Source organism: Dermacentor andersoni, chromosome 10 (genome assembly GCF_023375885.2).
Source record: "Dermacentor andersoni chromosome 10, qqDerAnde1_hic_scaffold, whole genome shotgun sequence".
Classification (NCBI taxonomy): Eukaryota; Metazoa; Arthropoda; class Arachnida; order Ixodida; family Ixodidae; genus Dermacentor; species Dermacentor andersoni.
The window spans coordinates 25,152,671-25,167,684 of NC_092823.1; the positions used below are offsets into that span (position 1 = coordinate 25,152,671).

Below are 15,014 nucleotides of genomic sequence, written 5' to 3' on the forward strand. Positions count from 1 at the left end.
AGCAGAAGATGACAATTTAATATTTTCTATTATGGATGAAATTCCATTTTCACAAAAATTTATCACTGGCATGTCACAATGAAAGTGAAGCAAAGGTAAACATGGGGGTGCGGTCCCTTCATCCGAAAAGACAGTAGCGAACGTGGTGTTGAACAAGTTCGCACAGTCCACGTCCGTAATCCTTTTATTCAGGTCACTGGTGAGTACGATTTCTCGCGGTTCGTCGTCTTTCAGTGTTTTCCAAAACTGTTTGGGATTAGTTTTTAGTAGCTTGGGCAATTCTAAGTGGTAAAAAGAGTGCTTTGCTTGATGTAGAGTAGAAAGGTAGTTTTTATCTGCTTCATAATATTTCTCCCATGCTTTTGGTTGATCTCTAACCTTTGCAACCCGGAATAGACGTTTCTTTTTATTTTCAAGCCTTTTTAATGTTTTCGTAAACCATGGTTTGTGACGACTGGCTCTGAAACTTACTTTAGGTACAAATTTATCGGTTAATTCTTTCAGGTTTTCTTTAAAACGTGTCCAATTGTCGTCAACATTATGGTGGTTGAAAGTTGTCTCAAATGTGGGAAAAAATGTGCAAAGGCCCTCATTTATCGCTTCATAATCGCCTTTGTCATACAACTGTATCGTTTTCTTGTACATTTCGCACTTTGTTGGTCGAAAAGAAAAGGCAGCATGAATTACTTTGTGGTCACTTATTTCCTTGAGATAATGGATCTACGAAAGGCTTTCGGGGTTGTTGGTTAATATTAGATCTAAGATATTGGATGTATCCTGTGAAACACGTGTTGCTTCAGAAACCAGCTGGGTCATGTTAAAATTGAGGCAGATATCGTGGAAGTTCCTGGCTTCGGTTAGTCCTGTCGAAGAACACAAATTGTCAGTGTGCCAGTCTATTTGCGGGAAGTTAAAATCGCCAAACAGTAGTATGTGTGCATTTGGGTGAGCAGCAATAAGCTGACACATGGTTTGGTTAAGCTGGCTGCAAAATTCGGAAGTAGTGTGGGGAGGTCTGTAACAAACGCCTAGTAGTACGGTGTGTGGGCGTGATTGGATAGTTACCCATAATATTTCCAGCTGTGACCGAATATTGATGACTGCACAAGACAATCGTTCGTGGAATGCAATCAGTACACCACCACCGCGCGTAGATACACGGTCATTACGGTACACACGAAAGTTCGGTAGGTCCGATAGCACTTCAGTATCGCTCACGTCGTCAGTGAGCCACGTCTCGGTAAGTATTAGTAGATTACTGCTAGAGGACAATACAATGCTAGATATACGTTCACGTTTTTGAAGAAAACTGCGGATGTTAGTGTAAATTACAGAAAGTGAAAGAGCATCGCGAGAGACAGCATATGCTCGGTTCTTTTCTTTCTTTTTTTGGTGCTTCGTCTGCTATGATAATTCTTTGATGCTGTTAGTACTGTCATCGAAGACGTAACGCTTTTGGTTCATATACAGAGTTTTGAAACGGACGGAAAATGGCTTGTTCTTACTTTTCGCAAAAGCAATTAGTTGTTTACGGGCATTTTGGACAGGGCGCGAGAAATCCTCACCGATGCCATAACTTGTCCCTTTAAGCATCTGGCCATTTGACAATATTGCAGCTTTGGTCTTGTGTGATGCAAGCTTTACTATTATGGGCCGGCAGCGACCAGCTGAGGGACGGCCGAGGCGATGCGCACGCTCTATATCCCTTGGTTCCAAGGTTACCTGTAAGTTATCCCGGCAAAGGTTTGCGACCAACTGCTCTGTCTCTGCGAATGTTTCCGAGGAGGAGGGGTCGGGGATGCCGTAGAAGATTAGGTTATTTCGCCTCGAACGGTTCTCGGCGTCATCCATACGGGCTTCCAGCTCCGAAATTCGAGAGGAAGTGCGCTCTGTGCCAATGCGCATGATTTCAATTTCTTTCCGCAGTGGTACCAATGCCTGATAACGATTTTCGAGGTCTGTTAGTCTTTCGTTCAATTTCCCTATTGTTTTGTCAGTATTGCCGAGTTGAGCTTTCAGGCCTTGTATTTCTGTAATTACCTGCGCATGGCCGTTAGTCAGTTTACGCAATTCCGCGAGAAGGGCTTCAGTAGAATGGCCAGGGTTAGATTCAATATCTCCAGCTTGGAGTAGTAGCGAGTGCATTACATCAACACATTCGGCAATAATAGTAACACAGTACCGTGGGCTCGGTAGTTGTACCAGGCAATAATCACTCGTTTTTTTTTTTGCAAACATAACGTAAGGTTCACCAACCTGCATAGCGAGAGTGAACTGATTAGTGGTCCGTGCACTGGCACAGTCACCAAGCCCACAGGATTGTGCCGAAGGTGCTTGTTCCTTTATAGCTGGTAGACTCGTTGCTGTCGATGATGATGCGGCAGTCCAAGCTTTAGAGAGTTCCGCTGTGCAGCGTGCCCCATGCGGCTTAGGCAGGAACTGCAGCCTGCCGACAGGTAGGAGCCGGGCAGTGGGTCCGTAGCTTCCAGGATCGGTGATTCCGCAGTCCGATGTGGTTTGCGATGCCACATGCGCTAGTGCAGGCAGCAGCAGGCGCACAACGCAGTAAACCATCTGCAAGTTTTCGCCCTTTTGCTGAGCGCGACCACGCAAGCGTTGTTCTGCGCGAAGCTTGCGCACAGCAGGCGACCGAAGACTTCTTTGAAAGGATGGGTAAATGCTGTGCAGGTGGAAATGTTGGATTCATGATTCCGGAACCAGAGATTAGCGACCCTAGAAAGATAGAAGATGACGTTAGTCAGTTTAGCTTTGTCATCCTATTTGTTATGCGCACTCACGCGATCGTACGACGAGAGCCAATCCTCCACGTCATGGTCGTCGTTGCCGCTGAAGACCGGAGCATCTCGTTGACGTCGAGCACCGGAGCAGATGATAGGCAATGCCAGGGGAGGATCGGGCTGCGCGGCGTCATGAGGCATGGCAGAAACGGTAGGGAGCGTACGGCTTCGGAGTTCCAGGTTTGGGAAGGGCCCACCACGTCCACCAATTGTCAAGAGGCGTTGAAGTTCAATGGATAAAACGCTAAGATAGCATAGCACCGCAGCGAGAGGACACATAGCTTCGGCAACACAGGCACAAGGTTTCCAACCACTCGTCGTCGTCGTCTTTCTCGAAGCAGTGCTGCTGCTCGTTTTTCTCCAGTACATCTTACATATGTTCTCTTTTTTTTTTTTTGGGGGGGGGGGGGGAGGGGCGTGATTGATTCCCGTAATACCTCAGAGAACTGGAACTCAAAAGAAAGAGCCACAAAAGGTGGCTTAGGAGTGTTCGAAGCTCGGAATTTAACGTTCTGACTCGTAAAGCACTACCAGAAAGGAAACGTTTCTAATAGCTTTGATTTTATTAGCTGGCCACTAGATGCGTTGTCGCGTTTGAGAGGCTATGTTTTCATCGGCAAGAAACAGGTGAATGCACTGGCACCTATATCAGTTTCGGAGCACTCGCGCAAACAATATTCGTGTGCACGTCACCAACCGGTTCATGCACGGAATAGACGGCGGTCTTGTTGACAGGACGACCGATCTGTCTCGGCGCCGCAGTAGAATATCTGCGCTGCCGAAGCGTTCCAGAGGGTCGCATCGGTCCGTAAAACGCTGTCCTAGAAAATGCGCCGCATCATTAACGAAAGAAAAACTGAGGAGGCAACTGGCGTCCATCTGAAAAAGCCCACGAAGTGAGCGACAGATCACAAGGCAGCGATTTTTACGCACTAACTGCACACGAAGAGCAATTCAATGTAGATGCGGGTCGACCTTGAGACCCACGAGTAAGCCGCTCGAGCTTTCTTTTACTCAAGTTGCGTTTCCCGTGGCGGACGATTTGCGAAGTGAATAAGCGCCTCAAGGAGCATTTTTAGTGTAGGGTCGAGTGGAAGTGCATTTGTGAATGCGTGAGTTAGCCTCTCGTCAGAGAAACACGCGGTTGTGCTCATTAAAAACGACAGAAACCGCACGCTTCTTGCAAATTATTGGTCCAGCACGTTTTTCAATGATCTAGCAGTTTTTCTTCAAAGAACGTCATTTTATTTGTGAACAAAGAAGGTGCACTTCATCCAAGTATTGTACGACTTTTCTTTTGCACCCTATTCGCTCCTAAATCGGAAATCATATTTGCAACTCTTAGCTACTAAAACACAGTTTTCTTTTGTGTTTATCAATGTTCGGCATTTGAAACACAGTGTGATTTAGCGGCTAGCATGGTTCCTGGCGGCTTTAAGCCATTTTGCCTTCCTGTCGAAGCAGGTGAAATTTATGTGGTTTTGCGCTGCAGAAAAAAGGGAAATCTCGCCCGTACAAAAAAGCGCGTACAACTATAGTTGTAATAAAGTTACAGCTAGGAGGCCTAATTGTACATTTCTGTGCCGATATGTTCGCCAAGGGCTTAAAGAAAGCTGCAATCTGCTTGCGGAGAACAGAAAGGTGGTTATGAACGCTTCGAGAGGCACAAAAAGTGTCCATTTACCTTGCTTCGTTTTGCTTCAGATCGACAAACACACATAAAAAAGCAAACCTTTCGTCCCGTTCATTCACAACTGCCTACGTTTGAGGGAGAACGTCGTGGCACTTTGGCATCCACGGGTACTCGCCATCACAAGTTGATACCATGCCTGGCGACCGTGAAAGCAGCAATCGTGGTGACAGTGTGAAGCGGAAATACTCTTCTTGGCATGTGTGCTGCGAGAAAAATTTCACATTGTGCTATGGGAGGGCAGATGCACTGGAAGTGAGATCATGAAGAGGCAACATTGATAGGAGATTAGTAAACCGCATTTAGTGACGGGAGAAAGCCTAATGCTATTTTCGGATGCTTAATTCTGCTGTCCTAGTGTAAGCATATGGTGACAAAACATTTGAATTCATTGAAACTCCATAGTTTTCCATTATTCCTACTTTTACCAACTACAGCAGATTTCCTCCCCCTTTTTAATGCTGCCCACCGATTTCACGGACGCCCCCTTGCATTTTAGCCTCATTTTATTCATTATTTCTCAATATTTTCACCATTTTCTCATTATTCATCCGGTACTACAACGGGTTCTGAGAGAAAGGAGAACTGCCCGCAATAATGAAGCACTCAGAGGTCACCATGATCCCCAAGCCCAACAAACTTCTCAGCGTGGACAAGCTACTCCACATCTCCCTCATCTCGTGCGTGGAAAGCTGTGCTAACATATGAGGCACGACCGCATTACCCAAAAGCTCGAAGATAACGGCCACTTATCGGACACCATGTTCGGCTTGAGGCAGCACCTCTCAACGCAGGACATATTCTAACAACAGTAAGAAGACCTTCTAGACCAAATAACATTCGAAGAAAGTACTCCATAGTGGCAGTATACGTAAAGGGACAACGTGAGCAACGACGCGATCCTCGTCAACCTCGAACGCATCAGCTGCGGCACTAGGGCCTACGCGTACGTAAGAAATGTCTGACGGGCCTTACTGCAACCGTCGGGATTGGCAACATCCACAGTGAGTTTCCAACTTCCAAATAGAGGCACCCCGGAAGGGTCGGTCATCTTACTGCTGCTCTTCAATGGGGCTACGATCGAGCTACCCAAACACCTCCAGACCATACCAGATCTGTGTCACTCTGGACCAGAGATACTAACATTTCAAGGCAAGCAAATAGCTTACAAGGAGCAGTAGACACCACTGAAAGCTATCTCTGGAACTGCGGCCTCCGCTGTGCACCCGAGAAATCTGAACACCTCGTCCTGAAAGCAAGACCGAGAGCCCGACCACTCAGCTACGAAAAGTACGTCATCGTCAAATGGACAATAATCTCGAAAGTCGATACTATACGAATGCTTGGACTCCACATCCACAAGGACGGATCGAGAGCTGTCCGCCTACCGAGACTACAACGCACCCTTTCGCAACTAACACACCTCGTCGAGAGAATCTCCAGCTAATGAATAGGGCTGAAGAAGCAATACATGCTCAGAATAGCAAAAGTACTGCTCACCATCCGCATTACATACGGCACGCTGTACTTAGCTCTAAAACGATGAAATAGAAGAGCTCAACATCATAATAAGGAAGGCAATCAAAGTCGCCTTTGGACTCCCCCCTCCCCCCCCCCCCATGGCCTCCACTACACGTCTCCTTAAGATGAGCATCCACAACACAAAGCGAAGAACAGCAGCCAACTGGAACGTCTCAAGCGCGCGTCCACCGAGGGATCAGTACTTCGACACATGATCTACTGCCAGACGTACGTCGCAGACACAGGAAAGGGGGAATCCCAGGGCACGTTCGAAAGTCCATTTGTATCGCAGGTACGTGTCCCACACAACATGCATCCCATATACCACAAGAGTAGAAGACAGTCTAGAGCCGGAGCGATAAAACGAAGGTTGAAGCAAGACCCGTAAGGCGGCTACACAGACTCAGCCAAGTACGCTCTCAGCGCCGTAGTCTCCCGAGGCTGCGAGTTAACATCGGCAACCATCAAATCACGCAACCAGGAAACGGCTGAAGAAGCGGCAATTGCTCTCGGCACCACTACATGCACAGACGTAGCGCTTATTTACCGACTCTCAGGCCACCTGTAGAAACTTCTCGAGGGGCCGCATCCCGGCGATACACTCAAGATGCTAAGACGACGAAGCACTGCGCTCTCTTACACCTGTGTAACCCGGACACGAAAGACTAGAGGGGAACGAAGCGGCCCACGCCGCGGCCTGCGAGCACATCAGCCGGGCTCCACTCGGCCCCTGCGCTCTCCGACCTGCGGCAGAAGAGGCGGAGGCCGCACCCACCAACTTTTCGGCCATATTAGAACACTACCAGCCGGATCATTGAGTGTACCCTCCACCGCACCCTATTTTCGTTCAATGACAAGAAAGCACGATCCTCAGTCGTCAACAAAGTAACACGCACACTCACGAAACAATATTGCAACACGTCTACCCGACACTCCACGGCTATCTCTGCCCACGCTGCAACGTTCTGACACCTTGGCACACTTGCTCCTGGAACGCCTTTGGCAGGAAGGCAGTAAAATGCAACCGGAAACAGATCCGAAACCAGCACAACAAGCGAACGAAGACAACGTATTCGAAAGGTGGGAGGCCAAGCACGCCTTGGGGGCCTGAAAGACGAACGACAACTAGTCGTCAGGGTCAAGAGGGCAGTCAAAGCCATATGGTTCCTGGACTAAGGAGGCTTCCCACCTCTGGGTGACAGCGAGCCTTGCTCGGGACACTGTTTGGAACAGTAAACACTTCTTTCTCGCTCTCATTATTTGAAATCCGGGTTCTTTCCAGTCGATTGTTGTGGAGTTATGAAGTTCATCTACCGACCCATCCTATTTGAGGTTAAGACAAATTTAATTTTAGCATCAGTTGAATTTCTTTCGTTCTCCCAGGCTGCTGGGCAAGGTCGTCGAATGAAGCAGTTATATTTTCCTTTATATATAGCGGTGCATCTTCTCCGTAATTGCTATAACATCAGTGATCATCTTACATCTAGGCCGGAACTATAGCGTTCTTTTTTACTTTCTGTTGTCTTCTGATTGCTAGCTGCTGTGCTTGCTATCTGTTCGTCTATAAAGTTTAGCCTGGTGCGTTTTCTAGCACGTTTTTCATCTGTTCTTTATCGAAATTGCTAAATGATGCGTTTATTAATATAACATACCTTTCTCCTTTCTTCCTCAGCCATTACAGAATTGTTCGACTTACTGTACTATTCTTTGACACCACCGTTTCATGAATAGATGACTGCCATACCTTTATTTATTCCCAGGTTATTTTATATGCACACTTACTTTTCCTGTTGATGGCTACCAAATTGAGCTGTTTTTTTAGGACATTTCGGCTTAAGTGCCACCGACCACCACTGGTTCAAGGTGGTCCCCGTACGCGATCTCACCACCTTTTTGTCCATGGGAGAGTAGTATGTTTACGAACATCTGATTTTATTACAACGCGCTCTGCACTATTACACTGGTACATTGAGACTCCTCCTCGTTCCCCACATCTCCGGTCCTAGAGGCGCCTTCTTCGAATACCTTTGCTCGCACGGAATATTTGACCATTCTAATGCGTCACCTACATAAACTTCGCAAGCGTCAGAGACGAAATCTAGAGAGGTCAAATACAATTTAGTGAAACCATTACAGACGGAAGCTACCTGACAATCTGGTAACCAGGAGGCCAACACTGTGCCAAAGCAGTGCAGAATTATTGAACTGGAAGCGGATGGAGGAAAATTATTTCATTTCATGCCGCCTTGCGGATGTCCAAAGAATTGATTTGATATATTTGTTGTCAAAGTGCATCGAATAGTCGCATAATTCGGCCTCGCTCTGCGATCTGTTAGCCTCTTGGTTAGCTCACAGTTAAAGTGACCATCCCGTCAGCGCGTTCGTCGAGAGTTTGATTGCCGGACAAGGGCCCGTTTTCGTTCGGTTGCGAAGATTTTTTTAAGAGAAAATCATGTGGATTTCATTTGTGCAACGTGGTGCGTGACAATCGCACTTTTGAAATTTCTAGTTTTCTTCCATTGCGTCCGACAGCAAATTCAACTGAGTGTATGCTCCAAAGACAAACTCAAGGGAAGGAAAATCCATATTGAACTGTTGCGATGCCTGTAAGGGACTATGTGTGCTGTCGCTGCCATTAGCTCTGAAACTGAACACTTCTAATGGTGCACAACTTATTTATGAACAAGCGAACTTTACTTCTTCCAGTGGGGAAAAAGACTAGCGAATTCGCCAAATTAACCACTATCGTCATAGAATGTAGGTTTGATCAATCATAATACACATGGATAAGTAAACCCATTTTTAATTTCTTTTAGAACAGTGGCCTCCATCGCTCGCAGTGACTTGCACGGAAATCCTGCGTCTGGTTGAAGGTATCGTGGTCCATCACCACCACGATGGGAGAGCTCGGCGTGTACGGTGGCCATTGCTGGTTGTTCGGTAATTCTGGAACCCTAGGAGAAGAGAGATGTTGTCCTTGTCCCGGCAACTTATTTACGTAAAAAATAACGATAAGAGAAATGGCAAGGCTTATAATGTGAGCAGTCCACGGCATCGGCGCATTTTTTGTTACAGTGAACCTGTATATGGCTAGGATCTCGGGATTCCTGCTAGGCCGTCGACAGAAAACTGTCCCCATCGATGGCTCATACCCCCGTAAGGAAGCAAAAATGTAATGGCTCATGCCCCCGTAAGGTAGATGCTACAAGCACTCAGCAAAGTGCAGCGAACGGTGCATACATTCTTTGGAATCACTCATACGACACAAAGAACAACATATGTTTGAATAAAGAACAGGCTCAGAACAAGCATCCGAACCACATAATTCATGACAAGGCGCTTATGATAGCAACGCGAAGCACGTGAAGCTCCCCGTATACGTTTCCTGATCAAGATTACTGCTGCGCAAGCTGCCGCAACGACGCTAGCTTGCGACGTGGGCTGGGACGTCCCAAGCCTTTCGTTTATAAAATCAGCAGCCTAGCAACTTATTTCGAAGTTGTTGCGGCACCGCCACGGGTGGATGCATGCCTTCGGAATCACGATTACTCCCATTCCTACCATTACTTTAGAATAGCACTACAACCGTCACTCTAAAGCCATAAAGCATTGCACACAACCTTCAGCCGTTGCAATGGGGGTTTTCAACAGCTTCGCTGAACATTCGCTTTTGCAGGGCCAGGATGGCGAGTTCTTTTTAGGTTTTATTCATTCACAAATACTGCAGGCCTTCTTTGACCCTAGAATGAACGCAACCAAATAATTAAAAGATCACAAGCAACAGTACATGAGAATGACTAAACCTTGCAGCAGAAATGGGTAAAATACGGTTGTACACAATACATGTAATAGAGAACTTAAGATGCAAATTAACAGAGACAATTATACTACAAAATATAAAGCAGCATAAATAAGTACCATAAGTAACCCAAATTACGATCACATTCTGCCGGAGCGTCGTGTACACAATAACAAAATAATGTTATCGAGCTGGTCAGCAAATTTATAGGACTCAAAAAGACTTACTGGCAGGGAGTTCCAATCATTCACTGTTGTAGGAATGCTATAGTTTGAGCAGAAGTAGGTACCAATGAATGTTTCGGGTTTTGTTTTACACACTCTGTAAATTCAGTGAGATTTGACTAGAAAATAAAATTGTGTATGACATGTGTCAGCGAATCATGTCTCCTCTACTTGCCGCCAATAAACCTAACTGCTTTTCTGTGTGCCCCCTCTAGTGGGGCAAAATCTTTTTAAGTATGAAACGCTTGTCGCCCTCGTTGTCGGCGACCTTCAAGTGATCTTGAGTTTCAAGAACAAAACAAGATCATCCGGGCAACCAGCCAAAACTTGATAATATGTGGTCTCTGGCCTCCATGGAGGAAGGAAAACTAAGGAGAGGCCCTAGCTTCTCCGCGAGCTAGGAGAAAAGTGTGGATGAAATGACGTATTAGGTGCGTCTCTTTCTTGCTGTTCTTTTGTTTCTTTTGCTGTAGCGGCCACGTTTTCGGGACACAATGGCGGCTTTGTTATGGTTCTGTGCGCCCGCACGTGTGGCTCCGTAGGTTTCGTACCGTGGCAAAGGCGCCGTGTGGGTAGGTTTGCGTTCGTCTCCGTGTTTTGTTGCGCTGTGTCATCGGGACCATGCTCTCCCGGATGTTGTTGTGGCCACGTGGGACAGAAGGGAATAAAGCTCGTGAAATGAGCGCGCATGCAACACTGTAGGCAATGTACCGCGCCACGGCAATAGGAACGGACGAAGGATTTGGCGCGAGAAATTTTGCCCCCTTCGGCGGAATCATTCTAACATGCAAACGCAAACCGAAACCCATGCGTTTCAGAATCTATACAATGAACGCCTTGCAGGTCAGTGTTTCCTGCTTTTTACCGCGCATGGTGTATTTGATTATATAGTGTTCACTAACTTGCTTTTGGGCAGATTAAAACACACGTTGCTTAACTGTTTTTAGGCTTCCTCCGTTCCTGAGAGCATGTTGAATTCTATCCATATTATACTTCCTTATGTCAGCTGTCTTACGCTTGTTGATTAACTTCGAAAGTTCTGCCAGTTCTATTCTAGCTGTAGGGCTAGAGGCTTTCATACATTGGCGTTTCTTGATCAGATCTTTCGTCTCCTGCGATAGCTTACTGGTATCCTGTCTAACGGAGTTCCACCGACTTTTATTGCACACTCCTTAATGATGCCCACAAAATTGCCGTTCATTGCTTCATCACTAAGGTCCTCTTCCTTAGTTCAAGCCGAATACTTGTTCTGTAGCTTGATCTGGAATTCCTCTATTTTCCCTCTTACCGCTAACTCATTGATCGACTTGTTATGTACCAGTTGCTTCCGTTCCCTCCTCAGGTCTAGGCTAATTCGAGTTCTTACCATCCTATGGTGACTGCAGCGCACCTTGCTGAGCACGTCCACATCTTGTATGATGCCAGGGTTAGCGCAGAGTATGAAGTCTATTTCATTTCTAATCTCGCCGTTCGGGCTCCTCCACGTCCACTTTCGGCTATCTCGCTTGCGGAAGAAGGTAGTCATTAACCGCATATTATTCTGTTCAGCAAACTCTACTAATAACTCTCCCCTGCTTTTCCTAGTGCCTATGCCATATTCCCCCACTGCCTTGTCTCCAGCCTGCTTCTTGCCACCTTGGCATTGAAGTCGCCCATCAGTATACTGTATTTTGTTTTGACTTTACCCAACGCCGATTCCACGTCTTCATAGAAGCTTTCGACTTCCTGGTCATCATGACTGGATGTAGGGGCGTAGACCTCTACAACCTTCATTTTGTACCTCTTATTAAGTTTCACAACAAGACCTGCCACTCTCTCGTTAATGCTATAGAATTCCTGTATGTTACCAGCTATGTTCGTATTAATCAGGAATCTGACTCCTAGTTCTCGTCTCTCCGCTAAGCCCCGGTAGCACAGGGCGTGCCCGCTTTTTAGCACTGTATATGCTTCGTTTGGCCTCCTAACTTCACTGAGCCCTATTATATCCCATTTACTGCCCTCTAATCCTCCAATAGCACTGCTAGACTCGCCTGACTAGATAACGTTCTAGCGTTAAACGTTGCTACGTTCATATTCCAATGGCGGCCTGTCCGGAGCCAGTGGAATGCTATTCCGATGCTATTCACAGCGTGTTTACAGGAGGTATTCAGAGACCTGGATTGGGAAGGATTGGGGATAAGAGTTAATGGAGAATACCTTAGTAACTTGTGATTCGCTGATGATATTGCCTTGCTTAGTAACTCAGGGGACCAACTGCAATGCATGCTCACTGACCTGGAGAGGCAAAGCCGAAGGGTGGGTCTAAAAAATTAATCTGCAGAAAACTAAAGTAATGTTTAACAGTCTCGGAAGGGAACAGCAGTTTACAATAGGTAGTGAGGCACTGGAACTGGTAAGGGAATACATCTACTTAGGACAGGTAGTGACTGCGGATCCGTATCATGAGACTGAAATAATCAGAAGAATAAGAATGGGTTGGGGTGCGTTTGGCAGGCATTCTCAGATCATGAACAGCAGGTTGCCATTATCCCTCAAGAGAAAAGTTTATAACAGCTGTGTCTTACCAGCACTCACGTACGGGGCAGAAACCTGGAGGCTTACGAAAAGGGTTCTACTTAAATTGAGGACGACACAACGAGCTATGGAAAGAAGAATGATTGGTAAAACGTTAAGGGATAAGAAAAGACCAGATTGGGTGAGGGAACAAACGCGAGTTAATGATATCTTAGTGGAAATCAAGAAAAAGAAATGGGCATGGGCAGGACACGTAATGAGGAGGGAAGATAACCGATGGTCATTAAGAGTTACGGAATGGATTCCAAAGGAAGGAAAGCGTAGCAGAGGGCGGCAGATAGTTAGGTGGGCGGGTGAGATTAAGAAGTTTGCAGGGACAACATGGCCACAATTAGTACATGACCGGGGTAGTTGGAGAAGTATGGGAGAGGCCTTTGCCCTGCAGTGGGCATAACCTGGCTGATGATGATGATGATGATGCTTAACTGTTACTTGTTTCTCGCAGTACTAGCGACAGCATGAAGTATTTTAAGCAGAGTGAGTTCGAGGTTCACGCACACCTGCACAGGTGTAACACGATGCACGTGCTCATAGAGCGTTGGGCAGAATATGTGCATTTTGATGCCCTGGGCACCGTGCGCTGGCAAATCGACGCTTCATCCGGGAACACGGGAAAGAAGCAGCTGTTTTGACTTTAGGGACGAATCTTCCCTACTGCAGGCGTATATTATCTGTGCACGCGAGAAGAGCAGGGAAGTGAAGATTAGCGGATGCGCTGCAAGAGTGAGGAGGCTCCGGAGAACGTTCTCCTGCGAACACATCAAACAGCTGTTCCATGGTGGCACATAGACCCGTTTTACGCGCGTATAAGGTTCTGCACCCTGCACCGGCCATTGCAAAACTTTGGTTCTGTGAAGCTTCACTTACCGTTGGAAGAAGACACCTGAGGCCGCAGTCAATGAATCTAAACGCGGAGTCAGAAATGGCATTGTGCCTCTTCGCCGGCGTGCTGTCGTGGTGATGCACGGCCACCGGAAATTTCTTCAACAAAACACGGCGATTCCTAAAGCCACAGCGAGAATGCGTGTTTGTGCTCGTAAACTATGGACGGGTCGCAAACGGGTCGGTATGTCGTACGCGTCTCCAGTGCATTCTTGCAGTGCAGTGAAAATGCGTATGTTTTTTTTTCGTATCGCCACACGCCTAGCTTGCAAGTCCGTCTGAGAGCCCCAGGAAGCCCAAGTAAAAAAAAAAGCAACTAAAAGGCCGTGATTAAGGCGACCTCTTTTTCAAACACGGGAGAACTGGGAAGCGGTCGGTACTTGCGGTTGATGAGAACAGTTCGGTTGGCTGACCTTAAAAAGCATGTTTCTTTTCCTAAAAGCTGGTAAAAGCAGCCGATTCGATCTCACGGCGCAATTTGTTAAGTTCATGATGAGCTTCCTTCAACATGATTTCGGCAACGGTAATGCAATGAGACGGCGCGATTGCATCCTTTTGTTTAGTAGTGCTGCGGAGCGCGCGCTTCCGAGCAGCCCGGTTGCGCGCAGGGCGGCGTGGTTTCGCGAGAAATGTAAACAAGAGAAATGTAAACAAAGGTACGGGGCAGAAACCAGGAGGCTTACGAAAAGGGTCCTACTTAAATTGAGGATGACGCAATGAGCTATGGAAAGAAGAATGATGGGTGTAACGTTATGGGATAAGAAAAGAGCAGATTGGGTGAGGGAGCAAACGCGAGTTAATGACATCTTAGTTGAAATCAAGAAAAAAATGGGCATGCGCAGGACATGTAATGAGGAGGGAAGATAACCGATGGTCATTAAGGGTTACGGACTGGATTCCAAGTGAAGGGAAGCGTAGCAGGGGGCGGCAGAAAGTTAGGTGGGCGGATGAGATAAAGTTTGCAGGGACGACATGGCCACAATGAGTACATGACCGGGGTAGTTAGAGCAGTATGGGAGAGGCCTTTGCCCTGCAGTGGGCGCAACCAGGATGCTGCTGGTGCTGCTGCTGATGATGTTGGTACACAAGAGAGGAGAACTGACCCGATATAATGTCGGAGCAACGCCAATTTCCGGCTTCACTTAGCCCCTCCTCAATTTTTATTCCCCAATGATTGCCTCTATCCCTTTGTACAGTACGGCATTATATCCGTGAGTTTCTGCGAAAACTAGTTAGAAAAGATATTGCTTCCGAGTTCTCTCTAACGCTTCTTCACAATATCACTGAAGCAGTAACTTTTGGTACGCTGAAGAATTATTTGTCATTTCCAATAGCGACGTTCAAAAGGCACATAAAGGGCACCATACACTTTACTGTCATCTTTTTAGCATGCCAGCGATTGCATGCGGGCCGGCGAAATTCTTCGTTTTTGTAATAAAGAGGTTCTCTCTCTCTCTTTCTCTCGGTCTCTATTTTTGGCGCTGAGACAAAGCAGCCTGCGCGCGCGTTTTGCGTCTTCTCGAGAG

General features: G+C 46.8%; 2 protein-coding genes across 2 annotated transcripts in view; both read right to left on the reverse strand.

Annotated features, from left to right (window-relative positions):
* Nucleotides 1-1,375: 1,375 nt before the first annotated feature.
* On the reverse strand, nt 1,376-2,644 carry LOC126519313 (uncharacterized). The gene has a single exon (XM_050168940.3). It carries the CDS (start codon nt 2,572-2,574, stop codon nt 1,405-1,407), a length of 1,170 nt encoding a protein of 389 aa, XP_050024897.2. The 5' UTR covers nt 2,575-2,644; the 3' UTR covers nt 1,376-1,404.
* Nucleotides 2,645-8,794: 6,150 nt separating this feature from the next.
* The window catches only part of LOC126519172 (acetylcholinesterase-like), a 55,076-nt gene continuing 48,856 nt past the window's right edge, over nt 8,795-15,014 (reverse strand). The window contains exon 4 of the mRNA XM_050168786.3: nt 8,795-8,963. Coding sequence (XP_050024743.1) covers nt 8,822-8,963 — 142 coding nt within the window. The 3' untranslated portion in view covers nt 8,795-8,821. The remainder of the gene's footprint in view (nt 8,964-15,014) is intronic.

Excerpts from the sequence above, each read along its gene's own strand:
- LOC126519313 (XM_050168940.3), bottom strand. The coding sequence starts at position 2,574 with ATGGTTTACTGCGTTGTGCGCCTGCTGCTGCCTGCACTAGCGCATGTG.